The 24287-nt window shown below is 38.4% G+C and overlaps 4 protein-coding genes across 6 annotated transcripts in view; all 4 read right to left on the bottom strand.

Moving 5' to 3' along the window:
• The window catches only part of slc38a3b (solute carrier family 38 member 3b), a 30392-nt gene extending 28955 nt beyond the window's left edge, over positions 1–1437 (bottom strand). For both annotated transcript variants that reach the window (XM_085274472.1, XM_085274471.1), the window contains exon 1: positions 1161–1437. The gene's annotated coding sequence lies outside the window, so the exon portion shown is untranslated. The remainder of the gene's footprint in view (positions 1–1160) is intronic.
• Positions 1438–4607: 3170 nt separating this feature from the next.
• On the bottom strand, positions 4608–15200 carry rbm5 (RNA binding motif protein 5). 2 transcript variants are annotated; one of them, XM_085274474.1, is made up of 25 exons: positions 15048–15200; positions 14753–14800; positions 13147–13327; positions 12895–13053; positions 12686–12755; positions 12192–12265; positions 11367–11450; positions 11035–11095; positions 10592–10657; positions 10326–10486; positions 10139–10236; positions 9562–9649; positions 9421–9489; positions 9130–9196; positions 8551–8651; positions 8285–8420; positions 7799–7890; positions 7484–7669; positions 7233–7373; positions 7059–7142; positions 6739–6924; positions 6575–6649; positions 6346–6446; positions 6098–6227; positions 4608–6005 (listed from the first exon to the last, which is right to left on the bottom strand). In XM_085274474.1, the coding sequence occupies exons 2-25, from the start codon at positions 14767–14769 to the stop codon at positions 5880–5882; spliced, it is 2553 nt and encodes an 850-aa protein (XP_085130600.1). In that variant the 5' UTR covers positions 14770–14800; positions 15048–15200; the 3' UTR covers positions 4608–5879. The 2 variants fall into 2 exon arrangements, with proteins under 2 accessions (XP_085130600.1, XP_085130599.1); XM_085274473.1 differs by having other exon boundaries at positions 8285–8441.
• Positions 15201–16038: 838 nt separating this feature from the next.
• On the bottom strand, positions 16039–17801 carry brk1 (BRICK1 subunit of SCAR/WAVE actin nucleating complex). Its single transcript, XM_085274475.1, has 3 exons — positions 17479–17801; positions 16940–17022; positions 16039–16841 (listed from the first exon to the last, which is right to left on the bottom strand). The coding sequence occupies exons 1-3, from the start codon at positions 17594–17596 to the stop codon at positions 16815–16817; spliced, it is 228 nt and encodes a 75-aa protein (XP_085130601.1). The 5' UTR covers positions 17597–17801; the 3' UTR covers positions 16039–16814.
• A 794-nt stretch (positions 17802–18595) lies between these two features.
• gpx1a (glutathione peroxidase 1a) lies at positions 18596–20339 on the bottom strand. Its single transcript, XM_085274476.1, has 2 exons — positions 20020–20339; positions 18596–19277 (listed from the first exon to the last, which is right to left on the bottom strand). The coding sequence occupies exons 1-2, from the start codon at positions 20242–20244 to the stop codon at positions 18927–18929; spliced, it is 576 nt and encodes a 191-aa protein (XP_085130602.1). The 5' UTR covers positions 20245–20339; the 3' UTR covers positions 18596–18926.
• Positions 20340–24287: the final 3948 nt, after the last annotated feature.

The raw sequence follows: 24287 nt of genomic DNA on the forward strand, positions 1-24287 counted from the left end.
ATTTATTACCTGTTACAATTTATTTATTTATTTAACTGAACTGTAGCCTCTTTATTGGTCAACACATAAGCCTAGTTTATACTTAGAATGGGATAAAAATCCATTTCACAGCATTATCTAAATTAAAATGACCACAAATAAATAAATCAAGTAACAATACAGCAGAAGTAGCCTGATACAAATCAAGACACATTCAGCTTAAGAAAACAGAAAAGCAGCGAATATTTAGTTCACAAAAACCTCAGTGACACAACATATGAAATGTAATAATGTAATCATGCTTAATCTTCAGCCCACAGTAACAAAGGCAGACTTTAAAGTGCTTTAAAGGGCTGCTCTTAGTTCCTTCTGGTGTTTATAGCTACTGATCCACTCTTGCCGTTGTTAGATGTTTGTCACCTTGTGGTGAACTAAGTCGGAAAAAATTTTAGTTTCCGTCGGATATGGTTTCGCTAAGAGGAGGAAAAGGAAAGGGCTTAGCTACTCCATACCATGTGCCTGCATGTGCTACAGCCTAAACCGCAGGGAAGTAGCCTGTTCTACAACCTGTAAGAATACTGGGACACTGGGGTCACAACATGTCAAAGTTTTACACCTTCCTGTGAAAAAAATTAGCTCAAAATAGGAATCATATAAGCGATCAAACCCGTTTCTGTGTCACATACTGCTCACGTAGGCATTCGTCCAGCTTGGATTTACCTGTTGCAACTGCGCTACAGTAACTTTCAGGCGCATCGGTTTATATTTAAGAAAGATTCACAACAACAACGGATGAGCACCAGTTTGTTGCCCTGGATGAAACGCATAGTCGTGACATCTGCTCTTGGCGCTCACTCCAGAGGGACCGAGCTACTCTTTCTTCATTGATCACCCCCTTTTAGGAAACAAAGCTATAGCCTATATATCCAAAGAGTGAAGCTACAATTTCCTTTATGTCTTCTTCATTGCTTTCCCCTTAGGTTACTATATTCCTGCGTGGTTGAATGAAAATCAAAAGATTGCAATAAAGGTTTAAAGTATTATTTTACAAGTGTCCACCTCTCAGTGAAGGCAGAAAAACCTGGAAATATGTCAGTCACAACAAGTAACAAAGCCATTCCCCTAAAAAATAAATATAAATAAATAAAACAAATAAAAAAGACAGGATTGTGATGTCTTACCAAAAGCTCGTATCACGAAGCTTCCACGATAATTCCGCTGGTAAGTGGGAACAATCTGATGACCTCGCTCTCCTTTCGTGCGTTTCGCGTGTCTTTCTTTTCCTCAGGGAAGGTGAGAGTTGCCCATCTATCTGTCTATCTGTATTCGTGGATTTTTACGCACATTTGTACCGTCTCTTTCCAAACCAGTGGCCACAAACTGTTATTTGAGAGATGGTCTGCATTGTAAAACCATTTGAAGCTCCAACTGTGGGGGTCGTGGTAGGTCCGCCTCCTTTGCAACCCCCGCCGCCCCCGCCGGGTATTTAGCCGCGTTGCTCGATGTAGTGTTCAGCCACTTGGTTCTGTGAGTGAGCCTGTGAGCGAATATGAGAAAAAAAATCTGACTTTCAGCAGGCAGTGATTACTCAAGTCTTCGGAATGAAGAACTTAACTGCACGGCTCTTTAGATCTGTCTGATAATAGAGGAGACGTCCTGCTAAGTTTCACATACGTGTCGTAATTGTCTGAAAGCTTTTAAAAACCCGACAGTGCCAAATACGCGCGTTCATCTTTGTCTCCCTATATTCCGTATACCGTGGTTCCTGCACTGAAAAGCTGTATTAGTACATTATTTTTCTTAAATTGTGTGTCTTGTGTTGGATCCAGTGGTTTCCTCTGCTCGCTCACAAAAAAAATTGCAAAGGTGAGGAGGTCACTTGTTTGCTTCTGGCACTCAGACAAGTATTTACCAATGGATCACACTTTCTTTTATGTATTTATTTTTCTTAATCTAAATCAATAAATTGATTTGAGATGTGGCTTTGATGCAGGTATGAGTTATTAAAGTTTAAGATATCTTATCCTGAAATATCACCAGCCAGCAGCTGCACAAATACAGACAATTATCAGAATTCAGTAGAATAGACCATAAGAGGAAACCAATGAAAGACAAAAATAGTGTAGTTGTAGATAAAATATTAAAACATAAAATAAACAAGCCTAGTGTGAAGCAAGAGTTGCAACCCAGATTGGATCAAATAACTGGCTATTACATAGCTTACAAGTATATCATAAAGGTATGGTTATACTGCAGAAATGAATCATGTAGTTTTACACTGTTGCCACGACATTAAATTATTTTAAGCAAAAGACAACTTAAATTAAATGTCACTTTAGCGTCCTCTAGAGGTCATGCTGATTGAAGGAAGATTTAGAGACGCCAATTAACAGATTAATGCTCATTCACATCTCCATAAACACATCCTTAACCCTTACACATGTCTTTGCCTTCACTGTAGGGTCCTGGTGAGTTTTGACCAAAGCCAATAATTTCTTTATAATATCAAAATCTGAACTACAGATCTGTTTAGAATGTATAAAAAGCCAACAAATAGATGATTAATTCTTAATGGGTGTTTCAGAGAGCAGGGAAACCTTATTTCTGCTTTGTTCAAGACATGAAAACACAACAGCTGTAAGGGTTCAAATATATTTTAGAAAGTGAAATGGCGATAACGTTCTAAAAATGCTGGGATTTACTAGACAACCATATAACCATTACTATCATTACTCCTCACTGCTGTTTTCATAAAAACATCACCATAACTACCATCTATATGGATATTATACAGGGTACTTTCTTTTTTTTTACTATAATCACATCTCAAAAGAGGTCAAATTTGGCCCAAACAGTAAGTAAATGTTAAATGCAGAACAGCTCAGAGGAGCCTCAGAACACAACAATAACAGATGGTGATATTTATACACACATTTCCCCTGACTTTTCAAGAGGACTGAGCATGTATTGGAGTGACTGAAACAATAACCCAGTCTGAGATCACCAATAGCCTGCACTAAATGGTGTAAGATGCATATTTTTGAGTGATGCCAAGTTTTCATCTTTTAACAAGTGGGATCACATGATCTATTTGTCATATTTGTCTTACTGCTTAACCATATGTAGAGTTGAATCAGAGAGATTTTAGCTTGGCTTTTTCTTCTTATTTGCTATGTGCTCATAGCTATTCTGGTTCAAAACGCTTCACATTTGTTCAGCAGATAGGTGCTAACATTGCAGTTTGGTGCTTAGTGAGCTTTTAGAGCCTTTTCCTGAAAACAGTTGCCTTCATCCATCACACTAGACGTGCTAAATATGGAGCAAAGCAGTAGTTCAAGGCACGGAAGTAATGCTGCAGATTTAGCGATGATTCTCTTTGCCAAGAGAATCACTGCCAAGCTTTTTCACATACAACTTCATTAGACAATACCTTTTTTTTTTTAGCACAAGCTGGCTAACAGATCACTCATTCATTGTGGTTGTGCTTAGGAGAGGAAAGGTGGCATGTCTTGAGTTGATGCTTGCTTCAGATAATCTGCTTAAAGTAATGTTTACATGAAAAGTACAAAACATTTCAACAGACTGATCAGCTGGAACATTTTTAGCTAAACAACTTGCAGTAGTTGACTAAAAAGACAAAGAGAAAAGCAGCACTTTGTGTCTCTCACGTATTTCTATAATTATTGTCCCACAGAGATAGGCATCTCTTAAAAATTCTTTAAATGCCAATACAAAAACATGCAAAGTACACATCTCCACTCAATTTCTACAATTTTTTCAAGTCTGTTCAGTTTTCAGTTCATTAAAAAAATCATGTGCTGGTTGTTTGTTTTAAAAGTGTCATCAAAAATGTAAAAAAGAGACTACAAGTTCTGTGACTGGAACATAATGGTATTACATAAGGGGAGCTAAAGAAAACAACACTACATTCTTGCTGACGTACGTCCTGCGCTTGATTTCTTCTACTATTTCCCAGCTGGTTTTCTAGGCGTGGCTTTAGGAAGTGGTGAAACACTTTACACAGCACAGAACAAAGGTGAGATATGTAATCAATTTGTACTCTTTCTTACAATATATGTGTCTAAAAGAAGTGAGCTTGAGGTTCAGGACATTTCTTCCTAAGAAGTGAAAACATCAAAGGATGAAAGATGATGAGAGTCATGAAACAATCTGAGAGATATATCGTGTTTCATACAAACTGCTAGCATCCACATGACCAACTCTTTATGTGAAGAATTAATATCACTTTCAAGGTTTTTTTTCTGTTTTAAGATGCGTTGGAGTAATTTATTCTTTTTTTATTTTAAAATTTGTTCTTGGTTTACTTTATATTTTTCGGTTATTTACAAGGTTTATTTGCAGGTTAATGACTGCATAATTTTGTGTTTTGTTTTTGTTGTTTGCCTTTGTAAATCAGCCAGGAAGAACTGCAGGGCAATTTTCTATCTTTGTTTATTCCTTGCCAAACTGGATAAATAAACCACAAAACACAACTTTCAAGGTTTTGACCTTTGACTTCTTTTGCCTGCGTACAAAATATCACCAGAGTGCAGCAGTGGGATCAGGTGGAATTACAACTGACAATCAACTGTTTATAAAAAACAATTTGATAATAAAAATCAATAAAGTGTTTTGTCAAAGTTTTATTTACATGTAACATACGGAAAGACTACAATGGATTTACTATATAATAAACAATTAAAAAGGGACAATAAGTGTGTCAAAAGAACAGCCAGTAGAGACAGCACTTGCACCTGCGTCAACACAGACTGAAAAAGGATTTTTTATTTTACTATATTTGACTTGGAGAATTTTATTTCATATTGTCCAAACAAAAAGGAACACTGAATTTCAGTTTTGACAACCAGGAAAAATTCTTCAAATGAGAAAAAAAATGAAGCTTCCCAGGTATATCAAGGATTATGAAACACTGAAATAACACAAAGCATTGTGGCATTTTTAGGGAACCATGGGTATATCCAGAGTAAGGTGGTATTGTATCAGTATCGGTTTGTGCGCAAATACGATTGCATTTAATTCATGTGGTTGAATTGTCACATCAATATTTTTCCCCTGACAAAATAATGATTTGGAATAAAAAAAAAAAAAAAAAAAAAAAAAAAAACCCTCTACAAAAGAAGGAAAAAATGTAATTTCAGATTTTTGCTGTCACAGGCCAGTTACTGCTATTTCCACAATTCCGAACTACAGAGAACAGCTTTAAGTTTCACAGGAAGCCACTGCTCAGATTGCAATGCTTAATTTAGCACCAAAATCAGACAAAAGAGCAGCTTTTGTCATCTAAGGTTTTTCTCTACACGTGAAAATGTGCCTTCTCTACAGCCAAGTGCTCCCACTGCATATTCAGCTGATTTTATTAGCAGTGAGATTCTGGAATTAGCGGTGCACATATAGATCTCACTGCAATATTTCTGAATTTAACTGCTGAAAACACTCAGAATTTACATTAAGAAAAGCTGCCGTATGTTATCAAACATAATGAAGACCAGAGAAAAATAACGCCACAAGTTTATTTCTGTACAAATAATCCAGATTTTGTATAAACTGTACAATCATTTAAACATGCTCAGACTAAAGAAAAAGTTGTCATAACATTGAATGACTATAAAAGAAATCTGAAAACCAGCAATGTAAATTCACTGTGCATATGTACAATTTATAAATTATATTAACTATGTCATTATTCCTACAACAGATTTTTTCTTCATTGACTGGTTTAGAGTAAGAGGTATAGTTTTTATGGATCACAGACTGGACTGATACCGTTAGGAACGTCTCTTTAGCTTCTCGTGACGCAGACACAGTGGAGCTCCACACCAAAAAGAAGCAGATTGTTGGCAGGCCATTTCAAGAAGTCACTTTTGCTTCAGACTAATGACTCATTCCAGCTCAGTGAAGCGAGCAAACATGGCTTTGCGGACTGCATCTTTGTAGGTGTCTGAAGGAGAGAGGGTGTAGTTGGTTCCTTTAGTGCCGAGTCCAGCTCCCTTTGTTCTTAACTGAGCCTGAGGAGGAAGTCCACAGAGTTGAGTACTTTCTAGAGCTGTATATAGTTACTGAGTCTGATGAACTATTACACCACAACTGTTACAAATACCTCAATTGGTGCTGTGATGCCCTGCTGGTTGCGGCCAAGACCTTTCCCCTCCTTCCAGCCCATTGCCTGCAACATCTTGTTCCCAATATTGTCACTGTTGAGGCCATCTTTAGTGGGCTGTTCATAGTTACTGTACATAAAAGAGCAGAATATCAAATAAAGCCAAGTTTAATGATAAAATAGACTGAAATCACTAGAGGAACGACATTTCACACAAATCAGTAAAATAAACAAAAATGACTGCTTACATTGCTGGCGCTGGTTGATTAAATTTCTTCTTTTTAGGCACAGGCGGTTCAGGGATGCCATATTTTTCTCTTCTCTCGGCTGCCCTGTCCCTATATTTCATCTATAGAAATATAGAAAAAGAAACAAATAAACACGGTATAATGTACAAAAACAATGTTTAAATGCATCCACATTGAAAAACAAAAGAATGACTCAGAAGTAAGTGGGTGATTCTATATTGAGCTGCACCTCAGTCTCTTTTCTCTCCAGCTCTTCCAGCTCTGCTTCACTCATTTTGGATCTGCGAAGAACTTCCAGGTTTTTCTATGACGAGACCAACGGAATAATGAGCTCTCTCCCTTTTTTTGGAAAATTTTCATTGTTAGTTCTGAAGATGACACATGTACTGTTACCTTGTGAAGGTCTGAGAGTTGCTGATGTCGGATTAGACTCTCTTTATTGGGAAACTGTCTCCTACACAGTAAGCATGCTAATTTTTTCCAGTCTGTCAGCTTGTCCTGGCTTATATCACCACCATCAGGTTCTGCTCCTCCCTCCTCAGGGTCACTGTCTCCACTGTAGGCAGCCACAAGGCCACACTGACCACACCAAGGATAACCATACATAAATATTAGCTTATTACTAAGGGTAACAGATTTTTGAATTCTGACATTATCATCTTCATGATAATGAAGTATAGCCAACTAAAATGAGAGATGCAGAAAATACTCACCTTTGAAGAGGTGACTGAGGTGGTGGATGGCTCTTCTTCAGGGGCCCTTAGCATCTCTGGGATGAGTCTGTCTAGACTTACCTGCTGGAAAAGGGAAGTGGAACCATTAAAGACATAGAAGCTTTACACATGCAGTCCCAGAACTTTGTTACGTATCGAAGCCTAATGAGATACCTTCTTTTCAAACAATGTGTATCCAGCATCAGCAGCTGCTGCCTCCTTTCTTTCTTCTTGACTAATAGGCTGAAAGCTACTTCTGAAGTTTTCCTTTTGCTTGTTGAGACTTTTAGCCCACCGTTCCATGTCCTTAGCAATCTGTAGGATTTTTAAAATATAGTAAAGTGCACAAAGAAACGAGTGAACTGAAAATGTGTGAAAGTTGTTTCAGGCATAATAAAAATGTTAATGCAGGACTTTGAACACACCTGCTGAGCTGTCTTGCTTTTGGGCTTCTCTTTTTTCTCCTTGCCCTCTTTCTGTTCTTTGGTGCCTGTTGCTGCAGAACCACCTGTTTTGCCATCATTTTGTCCAGTGCCTGTGCTGGCAGGTACGTATGTCTGCTTCTCACTGTCCCAGTAAAGAAACTGCTGAGTCTGAGAATTGTAGTAATACTGAAAGTAGAAACGGCAATTTGCATGTTAATTTAAAAAAAAAAAAAAGGAAGCTCAATTACACATTATAAATGCACAGATCAGACAGAAAAACATGCAACTCACACAAGGTGGATGTGCACTACTTACCTGTGTATTTGGGTCATAGTAGAGGCCAGTCTGAGGATCGTAATAGTAGCCAGAAGACTCATCATATTGATAGGTGGATGTATCAGGAACAGCTGTGAATTAGCAAACACAACAGCATTAACAATGGTGGTAAAAATCTTTCTTGGCAAATTAGAAAAGACAGGGATAGAAATAAAGACGCATTCCAGATTTAACTGTTAACTAACACACAATTAATAAAATGAAAAGCTTTAAAGAATTAAGCATTAGCAATTATGTACAACATTAAACAATCTTAGATATCATGCCCCGCACATTTGGTTAGGTCTAAGGAATAACAGATTAACACAGTCCTTTTAAACTACAGGCTGGAGACTGAAGTTCTATCCAGGTTCTATACATAGAAACACTTCAACACACATGACAGTGACCTTGAGAAAACTGTCATGTTTCTATGCACGTCACAGTTCAGCAGTGTTGGTTTAAAGGGATCTTATGTGCTCATACCAATGTTGGTGTCCGCTGCCTGTTCAGAGGCTGTTAATGTCCCCGCAGTGGTAACAGTGGCAGCTGCTAAAGCAGCAGCTGGCAAAGAAGCAGCTTCAATTCCTGAAATGTGTCCAGCCTGGGGTTTTGCCTCCAACTGTTGGGCAAGTGGCAATGCCTACAATCAATAAACAGTTTATTTAAGATTATTTGGAGATTGTTGAATCAGTAACTTACACAGTATTATAAATTTATCTTATTACAGAATTATCAACCGTGTACATTACCTGCACAGCAGGCTGTGCAATTATATGGGGTTGGTAGACTTGTGCGTTCTGTGATATCACAACTCCAACTGCAGTTGGAACAATCTTTACACCCGGGGCAGCTGTAAGTTCAAAAACAAAAAAAAGAAACAAAACTCAAGATCATGATGCAAACAAAGTCCAATTATTATATTTTTCAAAGTTTACAGAAAATCTGAGCATTTTTTCTAGAAACAGTAACTTAGCATTTGTTGCGCTTCTCTGAGGATGCACACACATAAATCCGAGCAAAGGGTCACAGTGGCTTGCAAAGCAGCCGCTGTGCACGCATTCAAAATCTTAACTACTTGTTAACGCCAAAATGCCTATTAGAATACAGACAAAAATGATGGAAACAACCACATTAAACATATCAGCTTAACTGAAGCTCATAAAACTATAAATTCAGTGTGAACAAATGTTAGAACAGCTTGTAGTCTTGTCTAATCACAACCACATAAAGAAAAAAAATTGGAGACACTAATTTTCAAATGTTAAAATGATACAGTGAACAATTAGCTACAGAACCAATATTTTAAACAGAGTTTAGAAGTTCTTTACCTCCTAGAATTCCATTTCCCTGAGAGGTGCTGATTGCTGCTCCTTGCTGGTAGTATGTCTGATAATCCTGGGGAAAAAAAGAAAAAAAAAAAAGAAAAAAGGAAGAAGAAACAGTGTTTGTACATTTATAATGTCATTATATTAGATACACCCGCACGTTTTCTCTGAATGGCTGTAGAGTTACACAGCTGCCACTGAATGATGATACAGAGCTGTATCTCACAGATACTGAGAAGTCGGAAATTACCTTCTAGGTCTTGGTAATGTAACCATAATTTTCTTCTTACTAACCTGGGACATGGGAGTATAACCTTCCTGTAGGTAGCTGTACTCTGACATTCCCTCTGAGCTCTGCTGTGGCTGAAAAGGAAAACACCAATTACGACTCTGTGATATCAAAAATGGAAGGTGATAGACAGAAAAAGGACCTACCTGACTTGAGGACCACTGGGCTGCAGCAATAGCTGTGCTGGCCACAGAGAAGGCACTGACACGATTTCCATCAGGGAGTAAAAGGTCCCTAAAAAAGAAAAGGGAAAAAAATGATATTCACCTGAGTGAAGCTCAATCTTTCTTTATATTGTGAATCAAGACAGGCAACTTGAGGAACCAGGAAAAGGTTGGCCTAAGGCTAACATTTAAAGGGTTAAGAGCATAGATGGAGTTAAACCACAGAGCCTTGCTGCTTTTAACCACAGCAACTTGTGGTGGCACAAACTAGACCTCTAATCATCACTTTCAACTCTCTAGTAAAGTCTTCCAATGTGGTGAAATCTTTTTATGACAGTCTTGAGTTGCTAAAACAACTCGAGGGAATGCAAACTTGAAGACCAAAATCATGTCAACAATTATGCGAGCAGATGGGGCTTTGTCGCATTTGCTACATCGACCTTTATGGCTAACGTTTCTTTAGTGACACCAGTTATTTAGAAAGCATCCCAGAAAAAGCCATACTGAGGCAATTCCTGCATTTAAAAAAGAAAAAACAAAACAAGTGAGGACTACTTACTTTCTAGCACTCTTGGCATAATCCACCCCAATTGTTTTTCCATCTAGTTTTAAGGGAGGCTGCAGTCCTTGAAGGATTGTTAGCAGCTGAGATGCTTCCTGTTAAAATGATTGATAATATGTTAAGTTATATACAAAACTTTTTTCAAAGGGAAAGCTTTTTCCATCTGTACATATTAAAGAATTACCAGAGGTGAAGACAGCTGCACAAAGGCAAAGCCTCTGTTCTGGCCCGTTTGCTTGTCCTTAATAAGACGAATGTTGTTGGATGATAGATTGGCATATGGTGCCAGGGCAGTCATGATGGCTTCCACTGTGGTCATAGGAGCAATATTTCTAAGGATGATTGCTGATGGGACAAAAGATGATATTTAGGGAAAGAATACTATAAATAGAGATATTTTGCTTCGAAACTAAGCAAATGAAACTGCTTCAGTAATGAAGAAACTCTTACTATCGCCATAGAAATCTCCGCTGGGTTGAGTTTCAGGAACTCCAGTGTTATTGGTCGCTTCACTTTCTGTTGAGAGAAAGACAGAAGTAAGAAGTGCATTAACACAACCTCCAGAAGTGAGAGACTGCAACAAAAAAAAAAAAAAAAAAAAAAAGGTATAAAATGGTGTATAAAAAAAAAAAAAAAAAAAAAATCTCTTTAAAAGATAGTGTTGACACTATGTGCCCATTTCATGAACTACACTGTCTGTTGTGTTTCACGTTTTCTTTTATATTATTCAGGCCAATTAGCACTGATACACCTTACTAGACAGAGTGACATTCCTTAAAAATCCACATCATCTCACAGCTACAGAAACAAACTTGGTGTTGCATCCCAGCCCTGTGGACTCAGGCTGCTCAGATGTCTGCAGTCAGTGGCCTCTTGTTGATTTAACTACTTACCAGCTTTGGCTGCTCCACACCTGAAGCACTTCAGCCTCCTCCGGAAATTGTACAGGCCACACTGCAAGTAACCGTTCACATCATTTTGATTATACACCTACTAAAGCCCTGAACAGTGCTGCCTCAGAGAACAGGCAACTATATTGGTACTGCATACCATACTTACCTAAGACACAACCTAACCTTTACCACTTATCCAAATGTAGGTGTACAACAAAATAAGATGACAGGATTGCAAAATTTGATGCTTACAGGCCTATCTCAAGTGTGTGCAGTGTTCTTTAGAAGAAAATGTTGGATAATGAGACCATGAAACCGAGACATTAACTTACTGTGCTGCAGAGCCAGTCTTCATACTTGTTTCTGGGGTGACTGTAGTGCATGTCTACGGTTTTTCCTTGGATGGTCAGACGTTTCTGAAAGAGGAGAACAAAATCATCCAAGTGTTCATGGAGGGAACTCGTCTCATCAAAAGAGCAAGCAGTTTTGGAAGGGAGAGGGGACGGGGGAGAGGGACCCCCAACAGATAGCCTTTGAGTTACAGACAGGCACATGACGTGTATGTGAGCATGATGTAAAGAGGGTTCTTTTGGTGTTTGGGACCCGAGTGCCCAGGCTGAGCTGGAGCAAAGTGTACAATGTGACCCTAACAGACTTTCCTGACTGCTTTCCAAAGAAAAAAATGTATGGGCTTCTCAAAAAACAAAACAGAAGAAAATTCTGTTAAAAAGATTAAGAAAATACAAAAATAACAATTCCCAGTATTTGGGGTAAGCTTGCAAAGAAAAAAAAAAAGAAAAAAGAATGGGGTTACACTGAAATCTGAAAATAACTAATATAGCCATGATCTGCAAGGCAAAGATGGTGTGTTCATCAAATCTAAATGCAGATTTTTAAAGAGATCACTTAACAAAACCAGAAATTTTTCTTGAAGCTTATTACCCAGTACAATTAACTATAAAAATATATTAAAATATGACATTGTAAATAATAATATAATCATCTCTATATTTGCTCTATTGTATTCAGTTTGTTTTTTCCAGTTTTTTTTTCTCTATACAGTTTCCACACTACGTATTCAATACATTCTGGTTGCCTTTTGGGTTATTTTTCCAGATCCCCAAGATTAAAACTAGACTTGGCGATTGTGAAGCAACCTGATTGGTCTCCATCCATCGTGTAGCATCTTGCAAGTGATAAAAGTCCACGAAGGCGAAACCACGGCTTATACCTAGAGACAGCATTCAAATATAGACGGGAGGCGTGTTAGTTAAGAGTCCAAGGGCATATTATTCAAACTCTTCCACAAACTGCTTCCCGACCCAGGGCCAGATTGGTACACAATAGCCCACTCCTTAGGAGTTTTACCATAGCAAGTAATCCTGCAGAATACAACTGTTTGAACCACACTCAACATCAACATGAGTCTGCCAGCTGACTTACTCATAGCAATCAATGCTGCTCTTACTTACCTTAAATTGCTCCACAGTGTACAAGATAAGCCTTGAATCAATATTCTTACAACCTTTTCAAGTACTTTGATATAGTCATCTCCTAACTTCTATGGGAAAATGGGTCTGAATGGAAGCAGATTGGCTCTATGGTCAAAGACTTGGGGAAGCTCGGAGTCCGTCACATGACTGGTTCTCACCTGTTCTCTTTTTCATCAGCCTGACATCCACTGGCTGGGGTCCCTCAAGTTGGTCAATGGCAAAACGAATCTAAATAACAACATGCAGAGGCTGCTTAACATCATAATTCAATCATTCATTCATTAATACATTTAGAAAGGTACTTGCACAATAAAAACAAAGAAAAGGAACAAAAGGGTGCACACGACCAGTGCAACTGAATACTTACATCATCCTCAGTGACATGAGGAGACAGACCCCCCAGCATGATGGTCTTGCTCTTCTTCTCGTCCCCTGGTTCCCTTCGATAGTCCTGCTCTTGGTAGTCACCATCTGAGTGATAACCATCTTCTGATCTATCACTGTTACGACGCTTCCTCTCCCTTTGCTTTAACACAAAACAACAACAGCTGCTAAGTGTCATTGGACAATTGTTTTTTCAAATGCAGTATTTAAACCCAAGTGCTATTAGGACAAGCACCTCTGGGCTTTCTCGTGATCCTCTGCGATCTCCTTCATAACGATCACCACGTCTCTCGTCACCCCAGCGGCGCATGTTGTGTTCACCACGTTCTTGGTCTCGCTCACGTCTGTCGCGCCACTCAGACTCATCACGGCACTGGTCAGAACCATATCTACCGCTACGTTCTGTTCGACTAATCCTATTCAGAAGGACATTACAAAAAAAATAAATAAATAAGTCAAACAGGAGCACAACTAATACTGCAATAAACAAACCAACTTAGCACACCTTAGTGTTCAACATGTATAACATTTCAATCACTTTGTTACCATTTTAGTTTTATCATGACTCCAGCCTTGAACAATGCATTGTCATACTCCATTGTCATTGTCAATCTCAGTTAATCTTAACACTGTCATGCCAAAAAACCAAAAAACTGCTGGAATTCAAACTGCTGTAAGTGACTTGTTGGCCGATAGTCTGTCAAACATATCTGAAACACCTCTAACGTGAATGATGACGTTTTTTTGCACTGGAAAAACGATTCTTGTGACCTGATTGAAGCAGTTTTTGGCCAGGTGAAATGTATAAATCCTTTATTCATGTGCATGAAAAATGTCAGATTTTCAATCGCTGTGACATGTTTTTTTTCTTTTAAACTGTATTTTTTTTTTGTTTTAAAGGAAAGATTGTAGCTTCTACCTTCTGACAGGAATATGTCTGCCGGAGAGGGCACCAGAAATTGCAACAAATGTAACATATCAGTTCTTTAAAGATACTTTAAAGTGGCTGAAAGTGACTTAATTGATTGCAATGTAGAAAAAAAGCACGTACAATACACCAATATAGGCAAGAAATGTTACTCATATTAAAAAAAAATCCACAACAACAAAAACAACCCCCCAAAACAACAACACTGGCAATCACTCATTGGCAGATAATCACTTTTACATTCTTGTATTGTCCTAACTTTTTATTCGAATTACGTAACACGTTTTACGAGAATTTGATGGCAATAAAACTGTTTACCTGTAGTATTAACGAAAACAAATTTTGCCTTTTTTTATTTTTTGGTTTAAAAATAAATTCCATGTAATAATAATAATGGATTGGATTTATATAGCGCTTTTCAAGGCACCCAAAGCGCTTTACAATGCCACTATTCATTCACTCTCACATTCACACACTGGTGGAGGCAAGCTACGGATGTAGCCACAGCTGCCCTGGGGCAGACTGACAGAAGCGAGGCTGCCATATCGCGCCATCGGCCCCTCTGGCCAACACCAGTAGGCAAGTAGGGTAAAGTGTCTTGCCCAAGGACACAACGACCAGGACAGAGAGCCCGGGGATCGAACCGGCGACCTTCCGGTTACAGATACGCTTCCCAACCCCCTGAGCCACGGTCGCCCTGTATGTAAGGGTTTACATATCTGGAAAAGCTGGTAGAAATCACCGCTACTTTTGTCTGCCATTTCAGTTTAAACACAACTTTTGAATATTATTTGGTTAAACATATCCCCGAAACTCGGAACATGTATCAGAAACGGGAAAAACACAGGATTCCCACTATGATAAGCCACACCTACCATGGTGAGCTGAACTGGCATTTAACGTTGCTACTCACCTTTTGTCAGCCCCCATATTTCTTACAGCTTCCGCACTCACACGACCTCTAGAAAACAGAAATAAAAACGTTAAAAATATACGTAGCGGTTTTACTCGTTTACACATAACAATTCCCCGTGTAGTCGAGTGAACTCGTTTGGCGTGAGAAAAACAAAAACCAAAGCCCTCCTTTTTCTTCATTCCATAATATGGAGCTAGACGTCATCAAACGGACGTCTCTTAAGCCAAAATCAACGGTGCTAACAAGAGACCGCGAAAGCTTTAGTTTCAACTCTGACCGTGAAGCAACTTACCAGTGTAAGCTTTTATGATGGGGTTTTTTTTCACCCGCACTATTATTTTTTCAAAACGGTAATAGAAAAATTGCGGAGAAGAAAATTCATCTCACGTCCAAAGACTTATCTGCGATGGCACCTTCTTTATCCCAAGATGCATTGGTGTTACCCGGTGCATTATGGGTAATGGAAAAGTCAGCCCCGAGTTTGCCTTACAGGCATGGAGTGGTCTCTCAGCCTGGTTGTTTTCCTCACTCTTCCGTAGTTAGTTGTTAAGACTTACTGGGGTTACATGTTATAATTATCATAACAAACAAAACAAAACATAAAACCGCAACAAAGCGTATATATACGTTTATTGGTATTTAAATATAGAGCATGGTTAGTTTTTTTCGTTTTCTTGAAATTAACAAATCATTGGCAAAGAAGACTTTAAAGTAGTATCTAATTAAGGTTTAAACGTTTGAGTGGAAAAATGGTGGATAAGATAAATTAACCTATACAAGCTAGGATGAAGCAGCATGATGGCACTGTTGTTAGAACTCTTGTCTCATAATAAGAAAGTCCTGGGTTTCTAAAGTCCTTCTTTGTGGAGTTTGTCTTCTCCATAAATTGTGTATCCTCTCACAGTAAATGTGCGTTGCTACTTTTATTTTCTTAAAACGTTTGGTGGTTTATTGAGTGCTCAGTTGGGTAGAAAAGCCTGGACGGACAACAAAGGGATATAGCGTAGTGCTGCCTGTGAGGGAAAACCCAGGACAAAATTATCACATTCCGCAGATTTCCGCCATTTCATTGGCTGTTTTCGTTACATTTTCGTAATAGCAGTATATGGATGCGTTCTGAAAGCGCTTAATCCCGCTGCTGTTAGAATTTCCCTGCAGGTTTTTCATGGAATTGAAAATTGTTAATGTTCTACTGGACACATAATTAAGTTACCGTCATGCTATAACCACGCTTTTTATTTTTAACACACGCTATTAATAATTCAATTCAACCAGAATGCACATTACTCTTTATGCAAGTATGATTTATTATTCATAAAACATTTGTTACACATTAATGCCATTGCAATGAATTCTTTTAACTGTACCAAAACCTGCATACAATAGCAATCTGACCCATTTAATATGTTGTTTCATGTCAAGCTCTAGTCTATATACACTACAAGTTTGTATAAACATTGTGTGTCTGTCCGATTACATAATAGTCATAACTAGACCCATCTTCAACATAGCAACATAACTGTTGAAAAAAAGTTAAGTTCAGCTACAATGTTATTTAAGGTAATTTATTACAGTAGTTAAATTCAGAAACATCACCAAACACTTTGCTGTACAAGGAGGCCCTTATTAAATGTAAGTACACAATAATAGTTCATCTTGGCACAGGCAAATGTTCCTCTTTTGATACAGCTTTCATTTGGAAGTGACACTGTACACAACACAGATGGTCAAACTGCAGTGATACAAAATTTATAAATCATAATTGTGCTCCAGACTTATTTTAAACCAATACTAGTGGAGCTTAGTTTTGTTTTGTAATAGAATATAATGATGCTTGAATCAATGGTAGCCAAGTTAGACACACATCTTCTGTACAAATGCACCATGAGATAAAATAACACAAAATCCAGCCATATAATATATTTTAAAAAAAAAAAAGAAAAAAAAAAGGTCCACATCGTCCAAAAATAGGAGGGTGGAGTCCATCACACTTAGTCCAAAACTTCAGGGTGAGAGATGGCAGGTAGGTTGGGGGTGTTATGAGTTTCAATGGCCACTTCTAGGTCAGGGTTTCTCCTTTTGTCACCTACAATAAGAGACATGTTTATGTAACGGGTATGGTTACTTGACAAAAAGACAAAGTCAAACAAAGAAATAAAGGCACTTTACATCCAGTTAACTTACCCTTGCCTCAATGTATTCAATCCTCCTCTCCAGCGCTGTCAGCTTCTCGTTGAGTGTGGCCAAACGAGATCGACACGACATGTCTGATGGAGAATTAAAAAACAAACAAACAAACAAACTAGAACGTTTAGAGGTTACCACGACGAAGCATGACATTGTCATCAATTTTTCAATAGCTGCTTAACAAAGATGCACACCGTCATTTTGGGTTAAAAAGGTTTAAAGGGCACATCCGCATACATATTGCCCGACAACACTAGCATTAGCGGTTACGGCAGCCTGCTAATGCTTTCCTATCGTCTGTCGCATCTGGTATATTAATAAATTCATTAATACGACCGACTCTTAAAGGACAGCTAGTTGGAGCAAAATGTAAGCCGATTCCTCTTCAAAATGTCACAATCCTCCTCCAAAACAAAAACAAGCTAACAGCTAACAGCCTCGCTAACTGCTAGCTGGGAGTGGCCATTGAAAACATCAACATCAATGCTAACAGCTGGCTGAACTAGCTAACTTCAGCTAGTTTGTTAAAAGCTTACCAAACGAGTTAAGAAAGTCGGCGATCTTCTTGATGCTGCTCGTAATTACTTCTATGTACTCTCGATTCGCCCAGTCTTGGTGAATCTCTCTTTGCACTGGATCTTCCTGGCCAGCCATGTTGGACGAGTTGCAGTATCCCTCTGCTTTCACCCAGGAAGTACCGGAAAGTGTTGCGTCGATGTGAAAATATTATACAACACTTTTTTCCCCCATGAAGATTCTATTTACCGAAATTTCCTAAGTTTCCTGCATACATTTCTGAAGGATATTTGTGTGTATTTTATAGAAATGAGCACAACACAATTTTTCTTTCGGTTGCTACCTTTAGGGGTCGCCACAGCGGGTCACCTACTTCCATCTCACTCTATCCCTAACATCCTTTTCTGTCACACCAACCCTTTGTATGTCCTCCTTCGCTTCATCCGTGAAGCTCCTCTGAGGATTTCATCTTCTCCTCCTGCCTGGCAGTTTCATATTCAACATCATTTGTTTGATATATCCACTATGTGTCCTCTGAACATGTCAATAGCACCTCAGAGTTGCTTTTCTAACGTTTCCTCTAAACTGCTGAAACTGAGCTGTTCCTATGATGGTACTTATTTCTAATCCAGCTCATCACTCCCAATGAAAATCTTAGCATCTTCAAGTCTGCCACCTTCAGCTCAGCCTCCTTTTGTTTTTGGAGTTCCACCATGTCCAAACTATACTAGGTCTCAATACTGTCTTGTAGTGAGAACTTTCCTTTCACTTTTGTTGCTATTTTTTGGTCACAATTCATCCCTGACATTCATCTCTACTCACTCCACCCTGCTTGCACTCTCTTCTTCACCTCTCTCGTGCACTGTCCATAGTTTTGGATGGTTGAACCCAGGTATTAAAACTCATCCACCTTCACTACCTCTCATTGCATCTTCAGTCTTACACCTGTTTTCATCTCATTCTGTCTTGCTTCTACTTTTATTCCTCTTCTCTCAAGCGCATACCTCTCCCTGCTCCCTACTGTCACTACAGAGCACAATGCCTCATCTGAACATCGCAGTCCACAAAGACTCCTGCCTGATGTAAACCATCTACCTGTCCATTACCATTGCAAATAAGAAATGAGCACAACACAAGTATTATAATAACATTTATTTCTTCTTTTAAGTCAAGGAAGTGAAAATATTTGCGATCTTATTAAAGACATTCACAATGGTCGTCAAACTTTTACATTTTTATCAGAAACCCCTCCACAAAAACATTTAAAGGAGTGTCGTCATTGAGTTAAAAGGCTGAACAATCCAGTAGTGGATGTCATTTAAAATATCACAAACAAACCCAGGCCTGCTACAACATTTTTGGAACTTGAGATCTGAAAGCATGACAAATTATCCTAATATGTGTATGTGCTGACTGATCTTTCTGAACTGTTATGTTTTAAATCACCCATAAAATTTCCCAGCACACTTTATTTGAGTCTCTTAAGTAGCTCTTTAATATCTGCCTTGATGTCACTTGTCAGGAAATTTCTGCTGTAGCGCTTGTAGGGTTCCCCATCAGGACCAACCAGGAACTTCTCAAAGTTCCAGGATACGTCATTCCTACACACTGGACTCCAAATGATGTACTTTGGATCATTCATGAGACCCAGGGCATCATCGCAGGGGAATGGAAGTTTTTCCTTCAGATAGACAAACAAGGGGTGGGCATCCTTTCCGTTCACATCCACCTTCTCGAGGAGCTGGAACTTTGGTTCAAAGCCATTCCCTGGACGGACATACTTCAGAGATCTTAGGATTTCATCGTTCTTGCAGTTCTCCTGTTGCACCAAAACACAAGCACTGTTAGATAGATGTAGACATTAAAGTGGGGTTTCAATTAAACAAGCTAAATAAGAGGAATTGTAGTGTAACCTACATTTCCTCTAGAGTACTTAGGTGCACTATAGAGGCAGGTGTATTTGTATTTGAGATTTATTCGCTAATTTATACTTTGTATTGTATTTTTCTGGTTCATGACATTTTAGCAGTAAATAATCGTGCTTATGAACCTGATAAATGTATCCGACAGATATGGTATTTGGACAGATTCATATTTACCATAGAACATCTTTGAAAATTTAGGATATTAGAAAATAATGCGCTGTATTATATATAAAAATCAATACCAGGAGCTTATAAATATTATAAATATGCAAGCTAAAATGTTGCTTTGACACTGATAATTTGCTAATATTTTAGTAACAATCAGAATACTTTTAATAAGACACTTCATGTAATATATTACTTTTTTAAAATATGACACTTCACATGTATTTGAACACTTACGGCCCACTTTAGTTGAAGTAAAAGATTCCTAAAGTTAAAACTGTTTCATTTCAGACTGATAACACACACGCATGTCTGTAAACTTGTGTTACTAAAATACGGACGGCTCTTAGGTCATATTTCTCACATGTCAAGAATAAGGAAGCTAGGCCTGGATTTGGCTAGTCCGGAGTTTCGGTCACCTCATAAACATTACTCTCTCTCTCTCAAGTAAAAAACAAACACGCTTTGTACCTGATGTCCAAACTGATTGCAGGGTACACCCAAAATAACGAGACCTTCGGCGGAGTAGCGAGAATGAAGCTCGTTCATTTGAGTGTAGTCCCTGGTTGTCGTTCCTCAGAGAGACGCCACATTTTCAATAAGTACAACTTTGTCCTTTAGTGCAGAGAAACGGAGAGTTTCTCCAGACAACAGCTTAGCTGTCAGGTCGTAAAACCTTTTCAAATGGCCAGCCATTGTTAAAAAAATCCAGATGATTTAGATTTCTGAAACCGTGAACTCGGATTAAAAACCTTTTCCTTATCACGTTTCAAATGTGCTCCAAGTCCATCCCTCGCTTTTATTCTTAGGGCGGGACAAGTAGCTTATCTAACAACACCCCTCAGTGCAAATGCAAATTATTATTATTATTATTTGTATTATTATTATTAGTAGTATTATTTTATTATCGTTTTGCAGAAAGACGTAAAGCATTTAATTTTCACCTGCTATCGAAATCTCTCTCTATTTGTTTTAAATGTATTTCTTTATAGATACTGATCTATAAAGATAAAGTTGCACAAGAATTTAACAAATGTGGTAATCCAGTATGGTAATTATCATTGTTTCTAACCACTTGAGGAAGTCACTGACGTCTAAATCTCCAATCAAAATAAGTAAAGAAAAATGACATAATAGTTTTTACTTAGCAAATATTTATTAAATGACCACTGCCAATTTTGATATTGGACACGTACACAAACCTACACAACCGAAACTGCAGAAACTCTGTTAGCAAAACGTATTTCACATCGGTATGTCTTAAGAGATTTACAGTTTGTTTACAACAATCCCCCCTTTTTGTGTGCATGAATGGTACTTTCCAGGAAGTCACAGGAAGTGAATTTATTTATTGCTTAGTGAAATGACTTGAGAACTAATGACTGGAGAAGTGGAAAACACACAAACCATGCTGTTAAACATGGTGGCTTTTTTAAAAATAAGAGCCATAGCTGTGTTCACTTATGGCTCCCCCTGTGGGTAAACAATCATGTCAGACTATATGAATGTGTGTGTGGTCAGTATCCTGATATCCTGCTATCCGTTACATCTTGTATTCGGGAATCTGCTGATGGCCAGTTACTGTGATAACTGGCCATCAGCCAACAAGAAAGAAAGATTACACCCGCCTGCAAGTTCATACGAGGACCTCGTCGAGCTTTTTGGGGATTCGAAAAGGACTGGATCACAGCTTCCACTTTTTGGAGTGTTTTATATTGACAGTACTAAGGTAAATAATAATTAAATAAAAGGTCAAACATCTGGTAGACACAATTTTTTAGTATAGCATATCTATTAGCAATAATATAAAGTCTGTTTTCTGTAATGTCTAAATTATTATTATTATTATTTTGTTAATATTTTAAAAGATATTAACCTAAAAATCAGGTATATGTTTAAAAAAAATCTAAACAAGGCTGTGCAGTTGACCGCTAGATGGCGATGTTGCCATTCTCTTAAAATGGCATTAGACGACGAGTACCCTACTTTTCACCAGGTATAAGTAGACAACTTATGATGAGATTTATCATATTAATCCAGCTACATTGTTACTTCAACAACACATAGCCATGTCTACTTATCCTGTAGACATATTCTGTGTTTTTTAGCTGCCCAACGCTTTGCAAGACTCTTGGGACTGACTGATTTTTGTGTTTTCCCTTGAGCATTGTCATGGCACATCTGGTCAGGGTGTGGTGTGCTTTGTGGATTCAGATGTCATGGAATGTAATCCAAGTGCATTACTGGATAGCTGACTTGATACAGTCTGAAAACAGAGCTAAATGTAGGGTTTGTAGTATTTCTACTATTCATCAAGGGAAAAGTTCAATGAATAAAGGACAAATGAAAACACTAAAATGAATTAATTAGCTAAAAGTAATGTTAGAAAAATAAACGTGACAAAATCGTTGCTCTAGTCTATCTGAAGGGAGTTGAGACTTCGCGGAGTCTTCAATAAAATGAGGTGCTTTAGAAGGCCTGTTTAGCCTTAAAAAGAAAAAGAAAAAGAAAAAAACTTCCTTACCACTGAGACGAGAACAAAGAATCTTAGCCTTCTGTTGCTGCCTGTAAGGAAAATGGAAATACTAGGATGGCGGAAATTGATATTATCCTAATTTATTTAATTATTTCAGTAGCTTGATAGTAATGTGATTTGGTTCTATCTTTAATTGTAATTATTTATTCTTATTTTGATCTTAAGAAAAAAATATGCATCAGTTCATCCACTCATCCACCTAGCCCTCTATCCATTAAACCTGCCAAGTCATCACTGATGTCAGATTAATGTCCTTCTGGAGCCCCTTTTTAAATGTGCACACTACATCAGATGTTCTGTGAGCCAGCACGACCAACTTCAATCAAAGGTCAGACTACTAAACCTATAGAACTGTTACTGAAGCTGTAGCTATCTGCTTTATTGTCACTCAAGTGCTTCTAACAGCACAATCAGTCATTTGTCTCTTAGTGAGATGTCTGTGTATGTTCCCAGTTGATCCCTTTGTGAACTCATCTTTCCTCAAATATCCTATAAACAGCAGGAAATAATTTCTGCTGGATCTGTTTTCATGATACTTAATACTGCACCCTCTCTTGGGTCTCCGAAATCTTTTTCCCACATTTCAAAGCAAGTCCAGCTGAGCTGTGTTTGTACTGGGCTCTACCAAAACAGTGTAACAAGGAGTAGCACCTTGAAATGGTTAGTCAGAAGTTATTGCACTGCTACAGTGCTGGGAGTTGGGAGGTTCTGGTAACATTAGCGCAAAACAAAGGGCTGAGAGAACTAATATTTGAAATGCGGGTCAACAGTTCATCACGTAAAGAATGAAAACTACTCATGCTCACATTCACACCTACAGCCAATTTAGAGCAACCTGCAACATTTGTGTAATTCTCTGTGTCTGAAATTTAGTTATGTTGATTGTTTATGGAGCTAACTGAACCTTACTGACTTTAAGCGCATAAACCCTATCATAGCTTCATGCACACCAACCTGATGGAATTTAACTAGAGTTTAGCAATGAACTTTTCCCATCTCCGGTTCAAACTCCTTTTGTTTTGCTCATCCTCTTTTTCCCAAGCCATCAATTAGGCTAGCAGTGGGTCCTACTTCCTCTGCACAGACAAAGTCCTGATCTAAGCTAAAATAATTGGTGTAATGATCTCAGCTCATTAGCGTCCAGGCCTCAGGATGTCATTCAGTCCCTGCATCAGGAGCTCCAGAGAGTGCTCTCAGATAGGAGGACTGGTACTTTGTGTCTGAATAGTAAGACACTGTCCACTGATATTTGCTGTGGGAAGGATTTTCAAAAGTGCAGCTGAGAGAGGATAAGTGTCAGCATGGCTAGTCTCATCCTCTGTTCTCTTGTTTTTCTCACTTTTACCTCCTTTAATCACAGCCTTTGGAGAAACAAAAGACCTCAACGAGAACTTGAGTTGGTCCTGAAATGGTTGCCATGGATACAGGGCTGGAGCAGCTCTGTCTGTTCCTCCAAATGGCTAACACATATTCTGGGCCGCACTTGCTAAATCCTCCTTCTGCACTAACCTCTTCACAGTTTCAAGGCCAGGGGCATTTTTCTGACCCAGTGTGCCCACTTCACCGCCCTCCCACCTTCACATCCAAAAAATGTGTGAGAGAGAGAACTGAGGGTAGATTGTATAGTTTTCCTGTCCAATTTGATATTCCAAATGACAAAGTGGTTCTGGAGATGTAGATTGTGTAAAAAAGAAAGTGATGGATGATAAGTGAGCTTGCAGTGAAATGGCACATGTGTCTGCCCATCTCTAGGGACCATATTAGTGTTACAATATGATGAAAGCAGTGAGAAAGGGAGCTTGAGAGGCGACTGGCCAGGAAATGTGTATCAGTTCAAAAATTGGTCTTTGTGATAAATGCTGAAATCGCTCCACCTCTTCCCCCTTCGACAAGTCATAGTACAACATTTAAAATGTAAGCCTTCCTGAATTTGAGTGTGGATCGTTAACATTTTGTATGCTGGTGGAGAAACTACCCTTTTTACGCTACTTTCCCTGCTCCCTCGCCAAAACCAGTGAAGCTGATGCGAAGCAGAGACACAACAAGTTGTGATTGCGTGAGCTGGATTTCGGAACTTTTTGCTTCAGATGAACTGTCAGTATATTGAAGAAACATCAAAAGACAGCACACTTGTGTACTGATGAGTGCAGAGGGGCAAAACAAAGGCTGTGTACAGAGGCTTGTGCTTTTTGCAGTGATTCTT

This window comes from Mchenga conophoros, linkage group LG5 (assembly GCF_057382185.1).
Source record: "Mchenga conophoros isolate Kocher_MC1m ecotype Shallow Benthic linkage group LG5, M_conophoros_male_GT1.1, whole genome shotgun sequence".
Classification (NCBI taxonomy): Eukaryota; Metazoa; Chordata; class Actinopteri; order Cichliformes; family Cichlidae; genus Mchenga; species Mchenga conophoros.